The sequence below is a fragment of the Scylla paramamosain genome, chromosome 19 (assembly GCF_035594125.1).
Source record: "Scylla paramamosain isolate STU-SP2022 chromosome 19, ASM3559412v1, whole genome shotgun sequence".
Classification (NCBI taxonomy): Eukaryota; Metazoa; Arthropoda; class Malacostraca; order Decapoda; family Portunidae; genus Scylla; species Scylla paramamosain.
The window spans coordinates 17,171,142-17,198,464 of record NC_087169.1 but is presented as its reverse complement, the minus strand read 5'-3'; the positions used below and the strand labels follow the sequence as shown (position 1 = coordinate 17,198,464).

The window sequence follows — 27,323 nt, the reverse complement described above, 5'->3', positions numbered from 1 at the left end:
TATGTTTCATCTCGTCAGAAAAAAAAAACGAAAAAAAGAAACGAAAACTAAATTTATTAATAACATTTATTTTTCTTTAAGCTTTCACATTTCATGCGTTTGGAGAAAAGGAAAAATTAAGCACAGATTTAAATTAAGTAACAAAACACTTTCTTTCCTCTTTCTCTTCGGCACAACACAATTCACAACATCACACATCGCAAGCAACTTCAACATTGCCACGACGAAAAAAAGAAAAAAAAGAAAAAAAAAAAAAAAAAAGAGAAAACAACATTCATTCTGACTCAAATGGCAAAAATATACAAAATACACACACACACACACACACACACACACACACACACACACACACACACACACACACACACACACACACACACACACACACACACACACATCACCTACACCAAGTCTCGGCATTACACGAATATCACAGGTAAGGCAAGAAGGAATCATCAAATTATTACTCCGCTCTTGCACACACGTACGTACACATCACATGGTCAAGGCAGCCTTCCCTCCGAGAGTTTGTGGAGGTGTAGCACAGAAGCGACACAGAAAATAACACGAATAAATTACAAGTACGGTTCTTCTCTGCGGTTCTATGCGATTCTCCTTTTGCGGTTCTGCTCTCTGGTAATAAATCTTTCCTCTGTTTATTGGTATATTTTTTCTAAATCTCAAACCACTCTGGGGAATTTCTTCTCGTTCTGCATTCACCTCCATACATTATATCGGCTACATATTGCAAAGGCTATTCTTTTTCATGCCTTTATTGTGAATTCTCAGAGATTTCATGCACTGCTGGGAATTGTTGTACTCGTGTATTGGAGTGAAATGTTAAAGGCGACGGGTGTGTGTTTCTCCAGTACGCGCTTCGCCTCTGTTACTTAGCACGTGCCGAGGATCAGATGTGGTGTGACGCAGAGAGTTACCTAGTTTGTTTTCAGCTCCCCCGTTTTCTTTTCTTTCTTTCTCTCAGTAATCTCCGTCCCATACTTCTTATCAGCGAAATGTTTAAGGGTTTTACTTTATGACAGGTCGGTTTGCCTTTGATATCCTAGTCTGTTTACGCTCTCTCTCTCTCTCTCTCTCTCTCTCTCTCCTCTCTCTCTCTCTCTCTCTCTCTCTCTCTCTCTCTCTCTCTCGTAGGCTCCAACCTGTCGGACGCACCATCGATTTTTCATCCTTTTCGCTCCCATTTCACTTCGTTAGCTGGAAACTCGAGCCGCAGTACCATCACCACTATACAACCACGCCCCTTTTGGCTTTGTGACAGAGGAACGCTTCTTTCTTCCTACAGATGTGCAACGCTTCTTTCTTCCAACAGATGTGCAAGAGGCAGCGGCGACACCTGTACTTGCAGCGGGAAGGAGAGCAGCTGCATTGAGGAGGAGGCGTGTAGCGGGGGGGGAACACAGGTGTGGGCAGAGATGCAGCGGATGGAGGGGAGGAAGGGGATACAGTGGCGGGTACAGTGGCGTCCAGGGCCAGAGTGCCTTACTGGTGCAGAGGGAGTTGATTCCTCTAAATGTTCTGAGCCCACCACGCCAGCCCGCCCCCCGCCTCCTGTCCCGGAAATCGGGCTCCTCCTTCACCGCCTCCGCCAGACGACGTCAGGATCTGTACGACTGATTGGACGCAGCATCTCTCGCTTCTCGGAAGGATGCTAAAAAGGCACCACTGCTATACTCGGGGCAGGTCGCGGGCGTGCTGTTGTGAGCCAAGCACGCCCGGCCCAGTGAGGTACCCGGGAGATCTTCAGGAACTGCTTTGAAAATGGACGTGAATGTTAAGGCTTCGTGTAATTATCTTTATTCTTTTCTAAGGTCCTCTTGTTGATGTTATTCCTTCATCACTTTCCTCACTCAGTTTCCGTCAGCCTCCCGCTGGTGACGTGATGGGTCGTGAGGTCTGACATTCCTCCAGGATCGCGGTGTGGCTTGCCAGGGATCACCCAAGCACTTCGCCGCAACCCACCCCTGGATTACATTTCAAGGGCGAGTGTGTTGGCTGTTGCGGGAGGAGCGGTATGTAGGGGAGCGTGAGGCGTGGAGGAAGACAATGCACACCACTCCCCTGTTTGTGTGCGAGGAGCGTGTGTGTCAGCGTGTGTTGGAAAGGCACTTGGAAACTTTAACCTTAGTAATATCACACTTAAAACTGACTCACACTCGTGGTCTGCAGGTACGAAGGCAGGTGCGGCACTCCTCGCCTCTCTGGCCTGTCCCCGCCACTGTCCCGGCCACGTGTCTGCAATGTTCCTATGTGTAGAGTTTGAAGGTGATGATAAAAATATCAACACGTTTGGTTGTCTTTCTGCCTCGACCTGGTGTGTCTACTTGAGATTGTGTTTGGTTTCCTGAGCACAAGGTGACACGCCAGCCCGACCACTCCACCGCCAGGGTGCCCTCCTCGGTGCCTGGAGAGGGACGGGGAAGGTAACGAAAGGGAGTGTGCGGCAGTGGTGTCAGAGCCCCACCAGCTGGCGAGGAAAGTCCATAAATTTGATGTTCCCGTCCGTGGGGAAGTTTTCCAAGCAGGCGTGGAAACCCGACTTTAAGCAACGGTTCCAGAGGCCCTTGTCCTTGCCCGTGTACCGCCAGTGCACCTCGTGACGCAGGTACTCGGGTCCGTAGTGATTCCTGGACACCAGCGCTGGGTTGGGCGGCACGGTGATCATCCTACCGCTGTAGTTCACTTTGGTTGGAAATTTGCGGTACTCGGGCGGCAGCAGCTTGAGTCTGTCGGGTCTGCACGACACGTCAACGAAGGACACGTTACAGGTGGTCATCCAGTAGTTCCCTTGCACGAGGACGGAGCTGCAGCCCTTGCGTCCCATGCAGGAAGTGCCCTTCTTCATCCACATCTCCTGGTCCTTGCAGTCTCCGACCACATCCATGTCGAAGTCCCACGGCAGAATCCCTTCTGTCTTGACGGCTCCGAGCAGGCTGCCGTCCTGCAGCTCCACGTACAGGCCAAGCTCCTCGCCGCACTCCTGCACCAGGCCCAGCTCGTAGCGCAGCGCCTCGCGGCAGCACGGCGGCACCAGGAAGGACGACACCATCTTCATAATGTTGACACATTCCATCTTCACTTCCTCACATGAAAATTCTAGCTTCTCGCCGTCGTGTGGCCACACGTACTGCACAGCCCATGTGCTGGCCACCTCCTGCCAGTCCTGGCGAGCCATCAGCGGCGCCTCGTCCACGAAGAACATGACATCCGGACAGGCGACGGCGAGATTACCGGCGAGGTACAGATTGATGAACCAGTCCCGCATGGAGACTGGCCCGTCCAGGCTGTCCGTCAGCGGTATCTGCTGCAGCGTGCTGGTGCGCGCCACGAAGGGCCCCAGGATGTCGTCACAGAACATGCACTCATGGCGGGAGTGCTCGTAGCCCGACAAATAAGCCAGCTGGTAGTTTTCCAGGCGTCGCTGCAGACACCCGTGCGTCCAGGTGCCGTCAGATATCCGGTAGCTTCCCGCCGCCGCCGCCGCCGCCTCCCCTTCCTGGTCCAGCACCCTCACCAGCCGCTCCAGGGAACACAGCTCTCCGGAGAAGTGCGTCAGCGAGTCTGTCAGGAGAACGAAGGGTGTCTTCACGCTTGCCACCGCCTTGTTGATGGCGGAGGACGTGGTGGTATCTGGACTCCAGGCCTGCACGGACACGCCCTCCACGCTGAGGGGGCCGAGGCTGTGGTCTGAGTCATAGGTCAGCACCACCACATCCACATCGTAGTATTTTCTGAGATTGTGCACCACAGTGGCCACCCGATCCTGCATCCAGCCCTTGGTGGAGAGGATGACGGTGAGCACCTCCCTGAAAGGCGGCGCGTCGTCACACTGCACCTGCATGAAGTTGTTATAGAAGGAGAGGTCCGCCTCCTTTCCGCGGTACACTTCCTGGCACACGAAGCCTTTGGGCACTACCGCGTTCTTCTGATCCTTCTCTGAGGTGATCCTTGGGTCCAGCTCCCGCGCGATGGCCCGCAGCTCATGGGCCAGGGTGGGGGACAGCATGCCACCGCCTTTGTTACCTACACGGAAGGAACATGACATGAGAACACTCGCTGCAGTACGAGAAGCCAGTAGGCAGAAACATGGCGATATAAAAGGTACAGATTCCTTACTGGTTATCTGTTCATGATTTGATAATTGATGTTTCAGGATCAGACTTGGATATAACTAAAGAATATTTTCATTAGTATTCCCATGACCTTTAGATAGTGCTGTGTGTGTGTGTGTGTGTGTGTGTGTGTGTGTGTGTGTGTGTGTGTGTGGAGTTACCGAATGCTCATAGTATCAGCAGACTCGAAAGGAAGAAAGATAATGACATGCCGTACAGGGAAGTTATTATCACACCACCATCACCACCATCACCACCACCACCAGGCACTCGGAAACATTACACTGGGAAAAAAAAAAAAAAAAAAAAACGTAACTGGTTGCCAAGTAAAGGTAAACTGACAAAAAAAAAAAAAAAAAAAAAATACTACCACTACTACAACACCTGTTATCCTCACCGAAATGAACACCACGAAACCAGCGGTCATAACAAATCAACTCTAACAGCTGTCATTAACGCAGTCACCCCTCCCACACACACACACACACTTGGGGGTATCCTCTCAACAAGGACTTATCAAGCGAAGCCATAAATCTTAATACACCAAGTAATAACACGCTTTGCCTCCGTATTTCACGCCTCTAGTATCGTCCTTGATTGTGGTAATGGTGGTGGTGGACAGGGAGAAAGGCAGGTTGAGTCCATTAGTTTTCTCACACCAAACGTACCATGTCATACAATTATCAGTGCTCTGTTATCTTGTCACCTTCACATTTCTACCCTCAATCTAATCTTTGCTTCTTCACCAGTCATGTCCATTTCACTTGCCTTGTTTTTATGTTTGATTCACCGGTTCTGTCTTTCTCTATTCTCATTTCTTTCCTGGCTCCTCCCTTTCCTGTGTCCTGTTCTTTCTTTATCCTTGACCAGTTCGCTTTTTCTTTTCAAATTTTCACTTATCTTGACTTTCCCTATTCTGTAACCTATTTTTACCTCTAATTTTCAGTAGCCAACAATTGACTTAAAAGCTTTAAGTTACGTCCACACAGGAAAGGTAAAGTTGGCACGTGACATCACTTGCCAATTAGCCCCAGGTATGAAAGCACCCACTCACCCACTCACTCATTCAGCCCACATACTCTCCCTCACCTTGCAGTGTCTCCACCTGCCGCTGTACCCGCATCACCCGCCTCGCCAGCTCCCTCCTGGTGGTGATGCAGTCATCGCTCTGAACGGAAGGCACTGAAAGAACACCAAGAGGTTAGAATGAGGCTCAGTTATTACTGACTTTACATCATTACTTTCCTGGGAATTCTTACACTTCTGTTTATGAAAGGAAGACCACGAGGTTACAGTTTGGGTTAGGTATCCGTGACTTTCTTTCCATCACTTCTCTTAAAATTCTTACTGTTCTATTTATGAAAGGAATACTACGATGTTAGAATGAGGTTATCACCGACTCTATCGACGTCTTTACTATTTCCCTAAAAATTCTCACACTTCTCTTTATGAAATGAGAAAGCTTACTTATTCATGATTCTTTCTACATCAGTACTACTTTCTCGAGAACCTCACTTCTGTTTATGAAAGGAAGAATTTAAGGTTAGAACGGAGCTTAGTTATCCATGACTCTCTCTCCACCAGACCGTGTACCTCGAGACAGCCAGTAGTGGTTCGTTGCTTCAGGGCAGGTTTCATGTGTCTCGACGGTTTTTGTTTGCGGTTTATTGCTCTGTTATTTATTTACTTATTTATCCACTTATTATTATTATCTTTGTTCATCCTTTCTTGAGACCTTGAAGCTTTGTGGGAGTGGTAATGAACGGGATTTTCATTCGTATATTGGTTTATTGGTCTCCATCACGTTGAAACATTTCCAGTCTTCAGTATCTCGTCTTCTTCATCAGTTTGGTATTCTTACGTAATTAGTTTGATTTCCCTTGAGTAAGCTGCGACCCTCCCTTGCCTTCACCTGTTTCTTCTCACCGCCTCCCTCGCCTATACTCTCACTGTCGTTATCACCTGCATCCCCCTTCCTTACTTATCCCCATCACTGCATCCCTTACTCGGCCCCCTCACTTTCCACCTGCCATCCCCTTATGTACTCCACTTGTCCTCTTACCTCTTCCCATCACTGCCTCCCATCACTGCCCCCACCCCCTTCAATGCCCAGCGTATGCAGCACTTCACGTTAATCACCACCACCCATCTATCACAATGTCTTGCATCTAAAAAGTATTGGCAGGGGGAGAACATTAACGAGATGTGTATAGGAAATCAATTCATCAGTCAGACAATCAATCAGGCTTCCTAAAAACATCTAACACAGCACTAACAACCTAATTACCATATAAACAATTGCTGGCCTAAGTACTGAAACCATATATATATATATATATATATATATATATATATATATATATATATATATATATATATATATATATATATACACACACACAAAATCAATGCATAATGGTCTTGTCTTAGAGTCATATTTGTACTTATTATCAACAAACAACCTAATGACCAACAAACAGCATTAACAACTCAATTGCCACATAATGAACTGTTACCCAGATGATGGTGGCTCATAGAAATGCAAACCCATTCAAAACACAATGGAAATCCGTAGACGGCTTCATATTTCTACCTCTTAAAAAAAAAAAAACACTAAGAGAGAAGGATATAGGTGCTTGAAACTCTAATTAAAACTACAGACATACTCACGTTGGAAGGGGAGTCTGGAGTTGAGGTAGGTGTAGTAGGAGAAAAAGAAGTTCGCAGTGGATAACAGTAGGAGGGTCAGGGCAGCGCCTCGCCAGGTCGCCGCGCACCGTAGACGCCACAGGAACATAGTGGCGGGCTGAGGAGGAAGGCAATGGTAGTGAGAGAGTTCAGGACCGCGAGGGTAGTGAGAGTCCTCTTTGCTTGTGACTTGCGAGGGTGTCTTGGGCTAGTATTCAGAAACTCTATGATTAGCCAGTAAGAGTGTTTCTCCAGTTAATAATATAGAAATCTTGTTAATCTGTCACTAGAACCATAAAAGCACTCATAAAAACCGCCGTCTCACTTCAAATACACGTATAGAATCTTCGGAAAGTAGAGGAGGTGCGGCACAGAACTGCTTCAAAATACGGCGTTAGTTTGGGAGGAGAACGGGTCTTTGGGTGAACTTTGCGATGAGCCTGATCAGTTTGTACGTTCTGGTTGTGTGAGAGGAAACGAAAGTGATACGTACATCCGGCTGATAAATGAGACATATTATTGTTTTGAGAGGCTAACAGTGGGATTTGCAATGAATGAAATAAAAACTAAATGAAGGAATACGTTTGGGGAGAAAAGAGTGAGGAATAGTAGTAGTAGTAGTAGTAGTAGTGTGATATGTATGGCGAGTGATCCAAGAATACAAGAGTTACTAATGGTGGTGGTGGTGGTGGTGGTGGTGATGGTGGTACAACTCGTTAAGTTAAGGACATTTTGATAACAATGACGGTGGTGGTGGTGGTGGTGGTGGGACGGAGGGAGGCGGAAAGGGACTAACATTTAAGGGAAGTGAAAATAAAAGAGAAAGAAAAGAGAGGGAGGGAGAGAAGGGAGTAGTTAGTGGAAAGAAGAAGAGAGCGTAACGAGGCAAACATGTGGTGAGTGATGAGGGTGGTGGCGGTGATGGTGGTGGCGGTTGTGGTGGTGTGGTGGTGGTGGCGGTAGTGGTGGTGTGTTTACTTTTTCGGGCATCATCGTTCATTTGACGTGTACTGATGACTGGACGTGTCGATATTTCGCAGGCTGGGTGACTGGACAGAGAGAGAGAGAGAGAGAGAGAGAGAGAGAGAGACATTCGACTTAACAAAAACTCTCAAAACACACCTAGTCGTACAAACAACTTCAAACCACGGCAGCGAAGCAATGAAGCACTCGAAACAAACAAACACACACACACACACACATACAGAGGCAGAGGGAAGGCGAGGCAGTAGCACTTGAAAACCAATTACAAAACTACAGTCCAATATAATGCAGGTGCACCATCATCACTAACAATTATGCTACTACACAATTATACATACATACATACATACATACATACATGCATAAACGAACTCAAACGCTCTTATCACCGACCACAAAGCAAACAAAAGGATCCTATACTACGCAGCGCCTCCCTTGACAAGACACCCTCCCCTTGCCTGACACTTATGTGCTGACTAGTTTAATGCGAGGAACGTGGGCAGGTGTTAAGGAGGGAAGGATGGATATTGGAAGTAGTGGTGGTTGTGGTGGTGGTGGTGTTTTCAAGATTGCTTCTTGTCTATTATCTTGAGAGAGAGAGAGAGAGAGAGAGAGAGAGAGAGTAGAAAACGTTTGATATACTTTCCTCTCCTCACACTCTTTTCCATCACCGCTTAAAGATAAGAAAGAAAACGAGGGAAAACGTGAATTCTTGAGTCAGCACACGTGGAAACAAAGAAAACAAGCGGAGATACATATGACCCACAAAACAGCACACCTTTCTAAGATATGTTTAGTACATATGACCCACAAAACAGCACACCTTTCTAAGATATGTTTAGTCTCCCCTTGATGTTAAAAAGAAAATGTTCAGTAGTCAGAAACACTTCCGCGCACCACCTCCATTAATTTCATAAGGCTCTAGTTGAAGTTACACGAGTTTTTAAAGGAGTCTTTTTACGGTTCTACTGACAAATTGACAACATTTCCACATAATTAAGAGAAGAAGCACTCTTGAGAACCCGGCTAATCATTTCAGTGGCCTTGGAAAATCGTCGTGATAAGAGCAAAGCGTTGTACTGAAGATTTTTTTTTATTTATATTCCACAAAAAAACGGATGTTGGGAATGAACCGGCCGAGATACAAGAGAAATAAGATATGAACTTTTGTAGGAGAGGATGCGACACGTCTACTCAACAGGGATGAAGGGAGAGGAGGGAGTGTTTACGTCATGGGAGTGAGTGGGTCGCTGCGTAGAGGTAGAGGCGCAGGTGTTGTTGTGACTACCAACAGGAATCACGTAATCGTCTGATATACAGGTGTAGGGTGTGTGTGTGTGTGTGTGTGTGTGTGTGTGTGTGTGTGTGTGTGTGTGTGTGTGAACGATGATATTCTCTCACCTTCCCTTTCACAGAGAGCGAGAGAGAAATACTTATGAGCTTAAGTTTTATGCGTGTAGATAGGACAGATAATTCATTTTAAATAATATACTTAAATATATCTTTTATCTGGAATGTTTATTCATATTAGCACCATTATTTGTATTTCAATTGTTTGTTATTATTCTTATCCTTTCATTATTTTGTTATTTGCCTACTTATTCATTTAGTTCTTTTTTTTATCATCCGGAAATATTATGAACGATATTTATTTACTTCTTCATATTATCACATTTATATTCTAATTATTTTTCCTTAATTTTTATTCTCTTATTTTATCTTACTCAATTTACTTATATATTTAGTACTCTTCTTTGCCTACATCACCGAGAGACAATTGTGCTGCAGCTTCTGTTTAGGCGCTTAGAAAGTTGCCTTTTTTTAAATGCACAGGTGGTCGTCCCGTCCGTGGTGGCACAAGCAGGTGTAGGGTGCCGCCTTAGCAGTGGCGCCCCCGTACCTCCGCGGTGGAGTGAGCTAGATAGGGAGTACATGGGTATTTCTTAGGCACTCCATGTTACCTTGATAACCATCTTCCGGTAGGATACGAATCCCAGCTATTGAAATCCCCACGTCCACACGCCGACCACTGAGCTACCACCTCTTCTCCCTCCTGCTCTCTCTCTCCCTCCACCTCTCCCCATCTCTTGTATCATCCATTGCATCACACATTCTCCTTTTTCGTCTCACCATCTCTTAGTCAAGTGTTTCTTATTTTCCCTCCCTCCATTCCTCCGTTTTTTTTTTTTTTCTATTTGTTCATCATTATCTCTCTCTCTCGCTCCCTCTTTTGACTCACTACCTCTCAGTCAGTTGTTTCCTACTCTCCTCCGTTCCAAGCAATCCGACGAACTACGTGCACTATTCATAACCGGTTCTCACATTAGGAAAGATGTTAATATCAAGATGAGCAAGATGAATCTTATTTACTGAAATCTGGCCGCGGCATTGTCATTTAGTATCACTTTGGATCATATTCTGAAACACTTCTTCACTACACCCTGACTATTAAAAGACTAGTTGAAGTCGCACGGATTTTTTAAAGGTATTTTTACGTTTCAAACCTTGCTCATCATCTCTGTGGCCTCTGAAAATTAGTGGTGAGAGCAAAGCGTTTCTGAGCACAGGCTTCATAGATTCAGAAATAAGTGAACTTGAATTCTGACCTTCGTACTTCATTTCACGTATTGTACATTTGGTTGTACTTATGTAGAGTCTCAGTGATAAAGCTGTAGTGATGCGTGTGTATGTGTGTGGTGGTCAGAAGGGGTTAGGTTAGGGACAGGTGAAGGTGTGTTGTGACAAATAATTGTATGCTTAGAATATGCTTAGTCATGGCAGGTGTGTGTGTGTGTGTGTGTGTGTTTGTTCACTCGGACAGATTAAAGTTGCCTCCGTTATTACCTATGTGCGTGCTTCTAACACACACACACACACACACACACACACACACACACACAGAAACACACACATTGCAGTGACACAACAAACCACAGAGTTGGATCTTCGTCCGTGGCAATTATACTCCAACCATTACGAACAATTCCACGCGAACGAGGTAATTGGCTGTCTGATTATTCATAGCAGGTATTGTGATTGTAAAATTGCCGTAAATAATAGTAGTAATTACGATAGTTATCGGATGTCGTTGTGTGATAAAAGTAAGGAACGATAACTCTCTCTCTCTCTCTCTCTCTCTCTCTCTCTCTCTCTCTCTCTCTCTCTCTCTCTCTCTCTCTCTCTCTCTCTCTCTCCTTTCAAGTGGTCGAGTTATCTGATCAGAATACAAAGATTAGGCCGGAGATATGATTCCAGATAGTGCTTAAGATAGCCTACCATAGGACCACATGAAAGGGTCACCTCCTGCCGCGGCCCCGACTGTAATGAGCCGCGGGAGAGACAGGTGACGCGACAGGGATTTCCGGCTTGGACCAGTAGTAAAATCCAAGGGGGTTAAGGAATATTCGACGGAGTGAAAAATGAAACAAATAAAAAAAAAAAAAAAAGCGAAATAAAGAAATAAAAAGAAATATAACCAACTTTACCTGTAACACCTAAACGTAACCTTACATGACCTGACGTGACCTTTGCACTTTACGAAGTCCAACCCACCGACCAACCTGACCACGCCGCCACTGGTATTGTCACCACAGCACGCCTGGCTTACTCTAATCAAGCACACACACACGCCGCTGCAGACGAGAGGCGTAATCGCTCTCTATCAGACATGTAACAGAGAGAGAGAGAGGGAGAGGGAGAGGGAGAGGGATAGGGAGAGGGAGAGGTATCGAAGTCGGCTGAATGGGAGAGATATCGGTGAACTCCTTTATCGAGTTGTGGATGGGATAGGTAATGCAGGAGGAGGAGGAGAAGGAGGAGGAAGAGGATAAGAAGAAAGAAGAAGAAGAAGAAGAAGAAGAAGAAGAAGAAGAAGAAATACGGGGGGAACGTAAAGATTCTGCACCGTTAATATGTAAAAAAAAAAAAAAATACTCATGATAACTCGACTAATTATCTACGTGGCCTTTGATAACAGTCCCGATGAGAGAGAGAGAGAGAGAGAGAGAGAGAGAGAGAGAGAGAGAGAGAGAGAGAGAGAGAGAGAGAGAGAGAGAGAGAGAACCGTTCCAAAATAGCGAAGGAGTTGAATGAGAGATGCAAGCGTGTGTGGAGGCCCATTTTTTTGTTCCTCTCTCTCTCTCTCTCTCTCTGTATTGGAAGCCCCTCAGAAGCATGTCCTTTTCAGTGGCTCTCTCTATGGCGCGGAACGGTACGACACGCCACGCGGGAACCGTAAAGCCGACTCGATTATTTGTAGGGTAATGACTCGCAACCCACCAGTGGACACGTACTCCTCAGTTCCTTACAGTTACTCATATTCTAACGCTTAATGCTGAATCGTTAGGTTTGAGTTGGGTTGGGCTGGGCTAGGTTTTCCTTTTATTACAGTTGCTCGTATTTTTCTAGACGTAAAAAAAAAAAAAAAAAAAAAAAAATAAATAAATAAACAGTTGCTCGTATTTTTATGGCGCTTACAACTGCATGACTGGCTAGGTTAGGTTAGGTTAAGTTCAGTGTAGTTTATAATTAACTGGTTAGGTTAGGGTTAGACTAGGTTAAATCAGGCTCTCCTATTTTATTATTCACGTGAATGTAAAATTACGCGTTCTCGTATTCTTCTTACGTAATGTGTGTGTGTGTGTGTGTGTGTGTGTGTGTGTGTGTGTGTGTGTGTGTGTGTGGGTAGTTGGGGGTGGATGTGTATGTTGATAGTGAGGAAGATGCCAGAGAGAGAGAGAGAGAGAGAGAGAGAGAGAGAGAGAGAGAGAGAGAGAGAGAGAGAGAGAGAGAGAGAGAAATCAGCAATAGTAGTAATAGTAGTAGTAGCAGCAGCAGTAGTAGCAGTAGGAGCAGTAGTAGCAGTAGTAGCATCAGTCATAGTAGCGATGGTACTGATGACGAGCAAATACAAGAGAAAAAAAAGAAAGAACACGCTGAAGGAACGACACACGAGACGAGTGACAATGACAAAATGAGCGAAGCATCGTCAGGAGCTGTCCTCTAGCATGGCAGCACGGTGAGAGGCTATTTAAGGAAGGGACGAGTGTGTAGGGTAGGTGTGCTTGGCTGGGGTGGAGCGGGGAGAACTTTATAACCTTACTTGTATTTTTAACTCCCCCTTCTCTGGTCCTTACTGCCCGACAACCTTACCCTCACAGTATAGCTGCCCAGGGAGTGATGTCAGGCCGGGAAATGTGATGTGTATGAAATGAAGAGGAATGAATGCAAACCTGTAATGGAGTGGTTTACAGTGAGCTTCTCGTTAATCAAGAAGTGTAATTGTAATACGCGGTGGTAGTTGTGCGATAGGGATTTCTTTGTGCAGGCTAGGAAATGTGTGTGGTAATGAGCTGCTTTGTATTAAGAGCTTCGTAAAGAATAAGGAACGTTATTTATATATATGTACTTACGTGCTTATTGATTTGTTCGTTTATTTATTTTTTTATTTATTTATTTTATTTTTTAAGGTAAGACGGGTTCTCGCCAAGGATAACAAAATTAGGAGAAAGGCTTATTGATGGTGCCAGTTTCTTAAGGCAGACCGAAAACAAATGGAAAGTTACATTGTGACATGCCCGGAAACTTTCCTATTGCACGAGTTTACGTCATGAGAAAGAGGAAGCACAGGAGGCAGGGAGTTCCAAAGGTCACCAGTAAGAGGGATGAAAATTGACTGTCAAGTGGATATCATACATAGCTTTTTCTTTAACATTTTGTGCAATAGTGCATAACTTTTGTGGGCAACTGTATGTCATTGCGTAACTTTGTCTCTCCATACAGTCTAATTCAAAATCTTAATGTACCTAACCTTTGTACCGTAGCAGTCCCTCCCTCCCTACAGAGTGACCCAGAACACTATTAACCCTAACTGACTGTCTTGACCACTCCAGCTGTCAATCACACACAACTTCCACCACTTGATCGTCACCTCTCACCGACCAGACGGAAAGACTGAAACACACTGAACATTTCTGATGTTTTATCTGAAATGCCTTAACGTTTGATAGAGGCTGGCAGGGGCAGAAAGCTCTAACAAAAGGCAGATAAGCGTGCAAACGAGATGAAAGATAAAAAAAGATAACGAGAGGAGAGATAGGCATATAGATAGAGAGAGAAAGTCAAATAGTAGATGTATAAAGACGAGTATGGTAATAAAGTAGATTATATATGTAAAAATGCATCATTAGCCAAGCAAATAACATGAATAATGAATGCAAGGACATCACGAGAGATAGGAAACAGATATGGGCCAGAGAGGGACACGTGGACAGGTAGCACGCATGTAGATACAGTGCATAATGTTATTCATGAATACTGAAGAGGGACAGATATTGATCAGTTAATATTAAAAGGGATAGTACATGAAGCTTTTAACTTAATAACTTAACGATGGAGGAGTAAATTGACTAATGCATAACGCACACACACACACACACACACAGAGACGCTTAACATACAATAAATACACACACACACACACTCTCTCTTTCTCATAACACACCTTTTCTCCACGTCCTGCCTTCGGTCTGTCATAAAGGTCAAGTAAAATAGGAAAGTCCATCACATCTCACACGCTGGATTGCTGGACACGCTGACTGACGACCGTGCATCCACCCTCGATCACGTGCGGCGCAAGACTGACTGACTCACTCACTCACTCACGGAAAGATCTGCTGCCGCTCTGATGAAGCAATTTACCACCTCCGTTCCCTTCCCTACGATATTTATGGAGGTACATGTTTTGCAATTTAAATTAGGATCTTCGTTTTTGTTTCCATGTATACGTTTTTTTTACCTTGCTTTTTTTTTGTTCTCTCTCGTGTCTCTCTCCACCTTTTGTTTTTCATTTTTTTTTTATTTGCTTCGTTGTAATTGTCATCAGTGTATTTATTAAATATTTTATCCTTTTTTTTACTCGCCGTTTAAGTTTATTTGTTTATATTTTTATTGATTTTTAAAGTATGATATGGTTAGTTATAATTAGTGTTTTTGTTCACGATTTCGACACACACCCACCCACCCACCCATACACACACACACACACACACACACACACAGAGAGAGAGAGAGAGAGAGAGAGAGAGAGAGAGAGAGAGAGAGAGAGAGAGAGAGAGAGAGAGAGAGAGAGAGAGAGCGAACGCGTCATATATACACACCCACGCATACCTCATGAATTCAAACGTAATAAAAGAGAGTGAGATTATGTAAGATTTGGCATCTTAACCCTTTCACTGCGACAGGAAATATTTAACAACACCAGAAGTAAAGCACGCAATCTTTATAAGCATCTGGAAGAATGAAGGGGATTAAAAGGAGTAGATATTACAATTTCTATCCAGTTTAAAGATTAGAGGTGTCCCAGAGTGATTAGTCATTAAGTAAAGATGAATGAAATAACAGTCAAATGGTTATTATAAGGACGTTTGTTGAATGCAATTGTTCTTATATAAAAAAGTGATAAGCAGAGAGATAGATAGAGAGAGAGAGAGAGAGAGAGAGAGAGAGAGAGAGAGAGAGAGAGAGAGAGAGAGTTAGGTAAATTTCATTAACTCAAGTGAAGAGAGGGAGAAGACAGAAAGAGAGAGAGAGAGAGAGAGAGAGAGAGAGAGAGAGAGAGAGAGAGAGAGAGAGAGAGAGAGAGAGAGAGAGAGAGAGAGAGAGAAAAGAAGCGACCACTTAATCGATCTTAGATAATGTTCACTCATCTTCTTCACCATCATCATTATCATTATCATCATCACTTTGCTTTTCAGCACTACTGTTATCAGAGAGAGAGAGAGAGAGAGAGAGAGAGAGAGAGAGAGAGAGAGAGAGAGAGAGAGCATGTTTTTTCTTTTTTTCTTTTTTTCTAGTTCTTGTCACTACTACACCTTGACGACAGTGAAAGCGTCACACACACACACACACACACACACACACACACACACACACACACATATTGAATCTCAGCGCCGTATGCAGTCCCATGTAAAGCACTCATGCGGCGTGATGGGAAGCTAAAAAACAATAACTGGTAACTCCTGAGACGTGGCAGTGCGGAGATAGGAAGGGGAAAAAAAAAAAAAAGAAGAAAATAGCTTGTTACCCCAAAAATGTCGGATTGGGTAAACCGTCCTCTCGTATTTTATCAGACTTCTCATAAATCTTCGCCATTTTGAAGTTTCCTTTGTCGGTGGTGCCAGTGATGGGACGCCGACCACAGATATCACAAGATAATATCACGCACCAACACTACAGGAGGCTGGTTGTGGTCCTGAGTACACTTCAGACACTACGAGCGTGAATTTAAGAAGAGTCAGAAGTTGGCTGAGAAGATTCCGGGAAGATCTTGGTAAATCAATCTCTATTAAAACTAAAATCTTCGGGGCGATAACGTGCTTTGTTGAGGAATACTGTAGCCATTATAAAACGAGAACTTGGTGTCCATATATTACTTTCTGTCCGAAGAATTAAAGAACAAGATACTGAACTGCTAAGTAAAGTGTCTGAGAACTGCAACGAATAATACTACGTGACCTGCAACTGTTTAATTAGTTCTGACACCAACACACAAGGCTACAAGCTTAAGTTTTGCACTTGAACACACGGACTGGGCACTTGAACAATGGAGACGACTGGTGTGGCCTGATGGAAGCACATTCACTGTTGCTTGGACGTCATTTGGTTGAGCACGTTGCCTAGGAGAATAAAACACCTGATTCGCGCCACTTTGTTCAAACTGTCAAGCGTCCTCCCTCAGTGACAGTGTTTGTTTTGATTACTCGAGTGTGGAAAATAACTGCATCAAAACATTCTACAGTAGAAGAAGTTACAAAGCGAACAAATTACATTGCTTTGATACTTTCATTGTTGTGCACTATACCAGAGAGAGAGAGAGAGAGAGAGAGAGAGAGAGAGAGAGAGAGAGAGAGAGAGAGAGAGAGCACCCTTATAGCCTTCACCTCTCCAATTTCATCTCGCTTTTCTTTCCATTGGTCATCTGTGTGAGTTTGCGAGAGGAGAGGGAGAGGGAGAGGAGGAAGGAGAGGGAGGAGAGGAGGGGGAGGGGAGAGCAAGAGGCAACCAATCAGACTGCATGGATATCTTGTTACAATTACGACCTGTACCTCTCACTTCCCTCACTCCTCCCCCCAAGTGATCATGTCCCTATGCCCTATTTATTTTGAGAGAGAGAGAGAGAGAGAGAGAGAGAGAGAGAGAGAGAGAGAGAGAGAGAGAGAGAGAGAGAGAGAGAGAGAGAACTTAAAAAGAAAGCTAATTTTGTATAGTTAAAAAAAGGAGAGATAAAAAAAAGAAACAGGAAAAGGGAGGGAAAACAGAGAAAAAGAAAGATCATTCTGATTAAGGTACGAAAGGAAACGAAGAAAAGAGAGAAAAATGAGAAAAGAAACACGAAGGAAAAAAGGAGAGAAAGAGAGGATGAAAGAAAGAAAAGAGAAAAAGTAAATGGAGAAAAACGACAACATCGCGTGAAGAACGAAGAAAAAAGAAGAAAAAATGAGGAAGAGGAAGAGGAAGAGGAAGAAGAAGAGGGGATTTATCAAGCATGCAAAAAGTTCATATAAGTGACAGTTATAATGACGTAAAGAATGGCACTGTATTACTGACCTCACTTGCTGCACACCACCTACGCTGCAACACCCCGCCAGTACACCCTTGTCACTCATGGCACCTTGGCACTCAACACCACTTAACACACAAAACGGTTACCTCATTCCCAGTACCGCTATTAAACATGAAACACCACCAACAAAATAACTTCTAAAAATACACCTGAGTTTTAGCAAGTTTTAGCATTCACAAATATCACACCTTGATACTCAACACCACTTAACACACAAAACGGTTAACTCATTCCCAGTATCGCTAGTAAACACGAAACACCACCAACACCACCAGCAACACAAATAACACCAACACCTGAGTTTTAGCATTCACAAATATCACACCTGTTGTTTCCCCAGACAGATTTAATCACCACATGATTTGTATTAATTTCTGTCAGGTAAGGAGGGTTGTATAGGAGGAAAGGAAGGCAAGGAGGGAAGGTGGGGCAAGTAAAAGGGAGAACGGTTAAGGTGAAGGTGGAGCAGGAAGGAGAACAACAGGTAAAGACGCGGCTTCATAATAAGGGGAGGTGCAAGGGGTCTTAAGAGGCTTGCATGTGGGAACTGTGCGTGTGTGTGTGTGTGTGTGTGTGTGTGTGTGTGTGTGTGTGTGTGTGTGTGTGTGTGTGTGTGTGTGTGTGTGTGTGTGGAATGAGCAAAGAAAAGTGTGTAGAATTAACAAAAAGAACATGTGTGTGTGTGTGTGTGTGTGTATGTGTGTGTGTGTTGCAACAATGGGCCGGAAGGGGAGGCAAAGCAGCGTGGTATAAAGATGGCATGGAAAATATACATAAAAAAAAGGGCGGACTTAATGAGAGAAGAGGAGGGCGGTGAGTTTGCGATGGGTAGAGGGAGGGAGCGAGACTGGGTGTGAACTGTGGGGAGAGGAAAGCAAGGACATGGGTGTGACTGTACCAGATTACAGCATGGTATAAAAAAAAAAAAGAAACATAAAAGAGCCAAAAATAAGACAGGAGAGAAGCGGGAGTGATGTAAGCGAGGGACGGAGGGATGAAGGACGCGAGAATAGGTAAGGCAGTAAGGGTATTGCAACACGAGGCCGGGAGGCGGTGAGGCAAGGTGAAGGGTGAGACTGGCTGCAGGAGACACGAACACTTAATCTCGAGAGTCAATAGAGGCAGTGCAGCAGAGGTGGGATGAGTCACGCACTGCTGGGCTGGACGCTGTACCATTCACCTGCCGCGGCGGGAAACAAGGAGAGACCCGGGGACGGTGAGGCAACTGCAGGATTCTGGTAGTAGGAGTAGCGCCGCTGCGTCTCACCGAATCATGTCCTTGAAAGGCAGGAAGGACGGGGCAAGCTACACATGTCCCTAGACGCGAGCTGTGATGTGATATTTTCCGAGTACCTCCTGCCGGCACTGGTGTCCTGCAGGAGTGAGGGAGGGAAAGAAACCCGACCAAGTCCCCGTCGTTGACTGACTGTATTGCATTACCTCGAGGTGGCGGAGGCGGGTCAGAACGAGGCACTGCGCTGCCAGACGCCTCCCGCAGCACATGGTCCGTCCTGCACTGACTATATACACCTCTCCCGTTTTCCTCACATATATAACACATGTACAGTTACACACTCCACGAATTGCCTTGTGCAGGGCCAGGCAGCCGGCGAGTCTTGTTCCCAGCGCCACAGGAACACCACTAACTCATACCGCTGAGGTTTCCACCCGAGCAGGTCAGCGTATACGCACAACCTAATATTAGATGCACCGTGCACTGTAACCGCTGATGCCCCCACCTTGTTCCTCTACGTCCCGCCCAGCTGCGCTCTCGGTGAAAAGTGGGCGTGCAGTGCAGGTCCGCAGGAGTGGGTCCCCCCGTGCAGGGGAGACCGTGTGGTGGTGGATGGTGGAAGTGATGGTGGTGGTGGTGGAGCGGGACGGCGCTCCTGAGGCTGCCAAAAGCGAAGCGATGATGCCAAGGGTTAGCAGCGGAGTGAACCAGAGCCAGAATCATGAGGCGCTTATACTTTTCATAAATTGTCCTCTGTGTGTGTGTGTGTGTGTGTGTGTGTGTGTGTGTGTGTGTGTGTCCCAGGGCTTGTTCTCCTTCACCCAGAAATGACGTCAAACTCGCTGGGTCCCTCTCCCTGGCTCTCCCTATCCATCTCCTCCCTTCCTCCCTCCCTCCCTCTCCCACCGCAGCGCCCGCCCCCAGTCCTCGCCCGTGGGAGCCGCTCGCTCATCCTCCTCAGCGCCACAGAGTCTGTTTTTGTTTGTATTGACCGCCGGGACGCGCGCACACCCACGTGACTCTGAGGGGCGATCATGTCCACCACCGCCGTCATCTTTGTCGCTCCGGAAAAATAAATGAATAATAAAATGAATCAATAAGTAACAATGATAAAGTAGAAAAACACGAAAGAAATCCTATTCTGAAAAATCTAGAATCCGCCCCCACAAAAAAAAAAAAAAAAAAAACTGCTGTCCATCAAAAACATAAACCTTAAAAAAATTCTTTACCCGCCAAAAAAAAAAAAAAAAAAGATATCTTTAAAGAACGGCAAACAGCAATTCCCTCAGAAAAAAAAGCACGAAAAACCTGCGCTTTACCCAACCCCCCAAAAAAGCTCTCCCTAAGAAATAAAATCAACTGCTCTCCCTCACATAAAGAAAACATTAAATGAAACTCTTCTTTCTCCTCCCCCACAAAAGCAGAAATAAAGCACGTCTTTTCAAGAATAAGCGGAAATAAAGTTTCTCTCCCCTAAAAGCTGAAATAAAGCTCTTCTTTCTCCCCTATAAGAGCAGAGATAAACCTCTTTCTCCCCTCCCTAAAAGCAGAAATAAAGCTCCTCTTTCTCTGTACTCCCCCCACCACCAAAAAAGAAAAAAGAAAAAAAAACAAATAAAGCTCGTCTCTCTCCCACCAAGAAAGTAAAATAAAGTTCGTCCCCTCCAAAATATAAAGCTCCTTTCTTTCATCTCCCCCAAGGAAACAAAAAAAAAACTCTTCCTCCCCAAGAACAAAAAAAAGCTCATCCACAAAAAAAAGAAAAACTAAACAAAAGATTTCCCCTTAAAAAAAAAAAAAAACGAAATGGAAATTCTGCCCCCTTAAACACACACACACACACACACACACACACACACACACACACACACACACACACACACACATACACAACCTTCAGCATCCGCCTCTCTCCGCCCTCGAGGCTGGAACAAGAGACAACGTAACGAGGCAATTGAGGGGCGGAAAATACAAGAAAACGAACGAAAAGAAAACGTAAACACGGACATGATAAATCAGGGTGGAATCTTTGACGGTGATCTTAACTACAAGGCTGGGGCTTTTGATTACACACACACACACACACACACACACACACACACACACACACACACTCTCTCTCTCTCTCTCTCTCTCTCTCTCTCTCTCTCTCTCTCTCTCTCTCTCTCTCTCTCTCTCTCTCTCTCTCTCTCTCTCTCTCTAAGTTAGCGGTAATCCCTTGACCCTTGACCATCGATAATTCATTGGCAGTAAACGTTGTCTTCCTTATTTCGCCAGAGTTCCTTGGGCGGTTCTTGGGCGACTTCCAGAAAGGCGACAAAAGGTTCGATCGCAACATGGAGAGAGAGAGAGAGAGAGAGAGAGAGAGAGAGAGAGAGAGAGAGAGAGAGAGAGAGAGAGAGAGAGAGAGAGAGGGGGGGGGGGAGGGGATGAAGAAGGGCAGGAAATATACGGATAAGACAGTGAGAGAAAAAGATAAGGAAACTGAGGTAAAAAACAAAGAGAGAGAAGTGACTTAAATTAGCAAGAGAGAGAGAGAGAGAGAGAGAGAGAGAGAGAGAGAGAGAGAGAGAGAGAGAGAGAGAGAGAGATGCGCATGTGTGTGTAAGAGAAAGGAGATGATGATGGTAGGAAAAATATGGAAGATGAATATATGAATAATGAGAGAGAGAGAGAGAGAGAGAGAGAGAGAGAGAGAGAGAGAGAGAGAGAGAGAGAGAGAGAGAGAGAGAGAGAGAGAGAGAGAGAGCCAACACATCAAATATCAGACCCCGGGTCGCCACAAGATGAGACAAGAGGTAGGGGGAGAGAGAGAGAGAGAGAGAGAGAGAGAGAGAGAGAGAGAGAGAGAGAGAGAGAGAGAGAGAGAGAGAGAGAGAGAGAGAGAGAGAGAGAGAGAGAGAGTGAGATGGAATGAGGGAAAAGGGAAAGGTAAAGAGAGATTGGAAGAGAGAGAGAGACGGCTAGACTAAAGAGTTGGCGCCGCAACGTCGATGGTGTGGCACCAGAGGAGAGAGAGAGAGAGAGAGAGAGAGAGAGAGAGAGAGAGAGAGAGAGAGAGAGAGAGAGAGAGAGAGATTCCCATACACCTCACTTCTCCACACACACACACAAAAAAGAATAAATAGATAAATAAACTCGTGCAATTAATCACTAAGCACTTTTCAGTTCATTTGCCTCCAGGTTTTAATAAAAGAAAAAGTACATTCACTATGGAAAAACAACAACACCAACTCGTACATAACAGGTGAGTTATATATTGGATTAGGTCATGTTAGGTTAGGTGAAGCGAAGTGAAGTGAAGGTCAGGTTAGGTCAGGGGAGGTAAGGTGGAATTTTTGGCTTAAATTTAGTCGACTTTCTTCAAACACTCGAGCTCGCTTGGCGGTGTTTGGGTCAGGGGATGTGATGGGTTTTGTATCGACCTCAGACACACGCACGCACCAAGCCACGCCCCTTTTGTGAAGCCTCGCCAGTCACCACTGTCTTGAAAACCGACTTTTCTTTTCTTCTTCTTCTTGCTTGTCTTCTTGCTGTCCACTTCGTCTTCTTGTGTGTGTGTGTGTGTGTGTGTGTGTTTGTGTCAGCTTGCATCCTTTCCTTCTGCTTACTTGTTTAGTCTTCTTTCTTTTTTTCTTCTTCTTTTACCTGCAAACGACGCCAGTCAAGAGTTAAAAAAAAAGGAGGAAAAAAGGAAACATACACGCTGAATTGCCTCTTTAAAAAAAAAAATGAAAGTGAAAGAAAATGAAATAAAAAAGACTTAAAAATGAATAAGTATAGTTTTATTTATGTATGTATGTATGCATATATTGTCTATCTATCGTTCCATTCTTTTCCCAAGTTGCACCGTGCAGGCAAGTGGTACAAGTTACCCCTCCGACTATTCAGGCTCTCTCTCAAGCTGAATGAAATGTTGTGACGCAAGTTTAGATAAAAATTCCGAGACGCATTAGTGACAGCGAGAGGTGTGACGAAGGGGACCAAACTTATTCCTACATGCAGTTTTATTCATGCATCGTAAAATCGTCTGTTTACTCAAATAAAAGAAATGTCATCAGCTTTAGGAGTCAAACTGTTAATAAAAGGATAATGTTGAAGGTTAATCATGCAAACTTATTATCTAATTTTGGATGACACTTCTGACCTTACAACATCTAAGTGGATCTTTTTTTTTCTTTTCTTTTTCGTTCTCTTTGTTGCCTTAGACCAGTGCCCCTCTTACATAAAAAAAGAAAAAAAGACGCAAACAAACAAGTACATGGAAGTATTGGCTGAGTGGCCAGCGCGTGGAAGTGGTGAGCTCAGATTCTCAAATTTCAGTTCCACAGGAAGTTGGTAAGTTACAGCGACCATTGAGCGGCCGAAGGTTACTCGTAGGCAGGCAACCAGCAGCATCTTCATCAGCGAGTGGTCTGTGAGCAGTAGGGGGCGGGAAGAACCTCCATGGGCAATATGTGATCTTGCTCGCGTTACCACAGACTGGGCTTACCACCTCTCTCTCTCTCTCTCTCTCTCTCTCTCTCTCTCTCTCTCTCTCTCTCTCTCTCTCTCTGTGTGTGTGTGTGTGCACTGTGCGCTGTTTTCTCTCTCTCTCTCTCTCTCTCTCTCTCTCTCTCTCTCTCTCTCTCTCTCTCTCTCTCTCTCTCTCTCTCTCTGTGTGTGTGTGTGTGTGTGTGCACTGTGCGCTGTTTTCTCTCTCTCTCTCTCTCTCTCTCTCTCTCTCTCTCTCTCTCTCTCTCTCTCTCTCTCTCTCTCTCTCTCTTACCTCAAGTGTTTTCAAGGGATTTGTAGTATGAATCACTTACAGGTCTCATTGGAACTCTTTTCGAAGGCCACAAAAATTATCATTCAAGTTCTCATAGGTGTTTCCTCCCATTAATGATGTAGAATCCTTGTTAAACTACCACTAGAATTACGAAAACCATCATGAAAACCTCAAATGACTACTAGAGTCAAAGATACTCAAGATAAGACGCCATAACTTGTGAGATGCGATCCCAGGAGTTGCAGGCCAAGCTGTGGAGAAGAAACATAAACTAGACGCAGTGTTATGACAACTGAATCAAGTGTTTACCATAGCAGGCCACTTCCGCCACACCTTCACCACAAAGTAATGGGTGTGTGGCAAGAACCTTGAGTTGCGGGGCTCTCCAGAGGACACAGCGTTAAAACAAGACCAACGAACCCTCGGTATACAATGAAATAACTATTAGAAAAAGAATCAGCAAAATTTTTAGCTAGTCCAAACGCAAGACCGACTGAGGAAAGAACGAAAACTACGATGCGTCAATGAACATAAAAAACGGGAGGAAAACAGTGCGGGGTCGAGGATGTGACGGGATGAATGATCACAGCCGCGCGTCTGGGAAGAACAGGATGAGGTGGCGCGCGTTGCCAAGATCAACAGTAAACAAACTCCCTTGGTGGCTCGACGGCTCTGGAACTGTACCCAATCCATCGACCGGCGGCTCGCTTGACACAGGGAAGGGGGTGGACTTCTAGTAATGTTCACGTGGAGTCAGTCTTGGAGGATCATGAAAGTGGAGAGGGAAGCCGCGCGTGACCGTCCCCATCCATCGTAAGGCAACGCTAATGACTTGTGGTGGTCTGACGGCTGGCGAGCATGAGGTGAGGTTAGCATTACTTCCTCGTGTTTTGTCCTTCTCGTCTTTCTCTCTCTCTCCTTCAGTTTCGACGCGGTGTAAGACTCTCAGAATGCGTAGAAAAAGTGACAGTGTTTTATCGTAATCATTTCACCCATTACTATCCTTTTTTTTCTTTTTTTTTTTCTTTAAACAAACAAGGTGGTACAGTCGATCCTCCTCTGACGCGAATTTCCGTTATGCCATTTTCATCTAACGCGGCCTAAAAAAAATGCAGAAAATTATTATGTAAGAGGAGGACTACCATTAATTAAGAAAAAAAAAAAAAAAAAATGAGACCAAAAATCTTCAAACTAACACCACATACAATCCATTACATACGATAATTCATTCCCAACCTGTCGAAATAGTTACATCAATTTTTACGCTAAACTTAACCCCACTTATAACAACCTAACCGATAAATAATTCAGTAAAAGAACTTCTAACCTCCGCAGTAACTTCATTCACAACTTAAACTTCAGGAATGCGTAGAAAGAATATTCCTCGCTTAGCCTGAATTCCCAGCACCTCGTCCTTCTTGCCGTGTCTTCGTGCAGACCAGCCATTCTCCGCGTTAGTAGGTCAAGACAATAGGGAAGGGCTGAGCTGGCTGGATATCAGTTCGTGCAGCCAGGGGACACGTTGGCGAGGAAATAAAGGGATAGGTTATGATTGTTATGAGTCTTAGTGAGTGCGGATGAAATAAGGTGTAGGAAGAAGAATTAAAGCGTGGATGAAGAAGTAAGATGTAGGAAGAAGAGATAAGGTGAAAGGATGCAAAAATAAGGTTCGTGGAGGGAGAAATAAGCTGTAAGGAAGAAAAAAATAAGTTTTATGGAAGGAGATATAAGCTGTAGGAAGAAAAATAAGTTATAAGGAAGAAGAAATAAATTGTTAAATGAAGAAAAAAGGGAAAGATGGTTGATAACATGAGGAGCAACAAAAAAATTACGAACTATACGGAAGAAATCAGGTAATATATGAAACAAAGAGAAGTTAGACAAAGAAAAAAAAAAGACAAAAATTATTATCCTTGTTAGTATTAATAGATGAAAAATAACTGTAGCCACGGAAGTAATTAATTAGGCGAATATAAAGTAACAACAGGAAACACTTACACCAAAAAATTAGTTAATCTACAACAAAAGTAAATTAAACGAAGAAAAAGAAGATAGGAAATGATGATCCTTGAGGCGAACATACGGTAACCACAGGAGCAAGACTAAGAAAGAAGAAACGAATTAATCTATGCAACGAAGGACAAATTAAACAAAGAAAGGAAAATAGAAAATAATGATCCATACCAGCATTACCAGGTCAAAATGGGATACTTGCACGGAAATAACTAACTAGGCGAACGTAACAGGAAGGAGTGAATTAAAATATGGAAATAAAGAAAAACAAAATGAAGATAGAAAATTACTGTTGTTCCTAGCATTAGTAGCAGCACTATCAGAACAAAACGAACTACGAAATTTATATAGACGGAAAAAGAAGAAGTGAGTTAATCATTGCTGCGGTGGGAGGCAGTGAGAGGAGGAAGGGAAAGGGGAAAGGTAATATAAGTCATTCCCATCACCTTTAGCGCCACTTCCCGCTCCTTCACGACTCCCAGCACGCAACAGGGGAGAAATTACAAGCAAATGGGGTGTAAGATGAGGGAGCATATCGACCGTACGGTACATCAAGGGACTTTGGTATTTGTGCCAGTGATACGTTAGGCGGTAATTAGGAAAGTCATTGTGAGGTGATTATTGCTCAGGCTTAAAGAAATTAGTTGAGGAAGTGTTCGTGTTTTTTTTTTTCTTCTTTCTTGTGTATTTCCTTGTTTGATATTTGATGAATATTTAAGGATCTGCGTTTTAATGGTACGTGTAAAATTTAGTTTATTTAAATAGCCATTATTTGTCTGAGAGTTGGCAAGGAAGGGGAAAAATTCAAAGAAAGAAAGTAAGAATAGAGTAAAATGAACTAGAATCTAACATAGTAAATTTAAATACATTCACTAAGTAGCTTACATCGGGTCAATGACACACGCAATTGCTGGGGTGGCGCTTTGTGTGTGTGTGTGTGTGTGTGTGTGTGTGTGTGTGTGTGTGTGTGTGTGCGCGCGCGCGCGTGTGTGTGTGTGTCATGATTTATGTTTTATTTATGTTCATATATTAAGAAAGTGTATTTTTTTCCGGGAAGAAGTCTGAAACGGAATCTCTCTCTCTCTCTCTCTCTCTCTCTCTCTCTCTCTCTCTCTCTCTCTCTCTCTCTCTCTCTCTCTCTCTCTGATACGCCACGTGTTTCCAAGAATAGCTCAGCCAGTAGCAGTAAGCTCGTCGTGACTCGCGCCCCGCCGTGACTACTGAACTGGAGAGACGGAAACTTTGACTCGTTTTCTTTCTCCTCGTTTTCTATTGTTCAGAAGTTAATGAAAAAAAAATGTTACTTTTGTCGTGTATCTTTTTTACTCTTTTCCTCCTCTTTCTCTTATTTTGCTTTTCTTTTCTTTTCTCTTGTTTTCTCTTACCGTTGAAAATGAGTAAAAATGTTATTGTTTTTGTTTTTGTATGTTGTTGTTGTTGTTGTTGTTGTTGTGTATTGGGTATGCTGTGGTGTATGGTGTATTGTGTTTTTCCCTCTGTTCCTTTATTTTTTTCCTCTTTTTTTTTTTTTTGTTTTTTTCTAGTTTTAAAACGTCTTGAAATGTAGTTCTTCTTCCGACTAAACTATATGTTAGTTCTCTTTTCTTTGTTGTTCTTTTATTATTATCATTATTATTATTATTATTATTATTATTATTATTATTATTATTATTATTATTATTATTATTGTTATTATTATTATTATTATTATTATTATTATTATTATTATTATTATTATTATTAGTGGTAGTGTTGTTGTTGTTGTTGTTGTTGTTGTTGTTGTTGTTGTTATAAACACATTGAAATCTTCGTTAATTTTAGTCATGCCTTTTTCGTTAACTTTTATTTTATTTTATTTCCTGTCGCCGTAAAAAAAAGAAC

The 27,323-nt window shown here is 43.9% G+C and overlaps 2 protein-coding genes across 6 annotated transcripts in view; one reads left to right on the top strand and one right to left on the bottom strand.

Annotated features, from left to right (window-relative positions):
- Positions 1 to 52: 52 nt before the first annotated feature.
- Positions 53 to 19,426, bottom strand: LOC135109781 (uncharacterized). Of its 4 annotated transcripts, none has more exons than XM_064021438.1 (4): positions 19,167 to 19,426; positions 6,801 to 6,936; positions 5,220 to 5,312; positions 53 to 4,041 (listed from the first exon to the last, which is right to left on the bottom strand). In XM_064021438.1, exons 2-4 carry the CDS (start codon positions 6,925 to 6,927, stop codon positions 2,471 to 2,473), a joined length of 1,791 nt encoding a protein of 596 aa, XP_063877508.1. In that variant the 5' UTR covers positions 6,928 to 6,936; positions 19,167 to 19,426; the 3' UTR covers positions 53 to 2,470. The 4 variants fall into 4 exon arrangements, with proteins under 4 accessions (XP_063877508.1, XP_063877505.1, XP_063877507.1 ...); XM_064021435.1 differs by lacking the exon at positions 19,167 to 19,426 and adding an exon at positions 18,868 to 19,143; XM_064021437.1 differs by lacking the exon at positions 19,167 to 19,426 and adding an exon at positions 18,525 to 18,852.
- The window catches only part of LOC135109780 (calcium-activated chloride channel regulator 1-like), a 36,965-nt gene continuing 14,846 nt past the window's right edge, over positions 5,205 to 27,323 (top strand). The window contains exon 1 of one of the 2 annotated variants that reach the window (XM_064021434.1): positions 5,205 to 5,330. Coding sequence is in view for 1 of the 2 variants with exons in the window: in XM_064021433.1 (XP_063877503.1) it covers positions 24,257 to 24,292 (36 nt within the window). In the remaining variant the exon portion in view is untranslated. Of the gene's footprint in view, positions 5,331 to 23,905; positions 24,293 to 27,323 lie in introns of those variants that run through there. The other variant, XM_064021433.1, reaches the window with a different exon arrangement.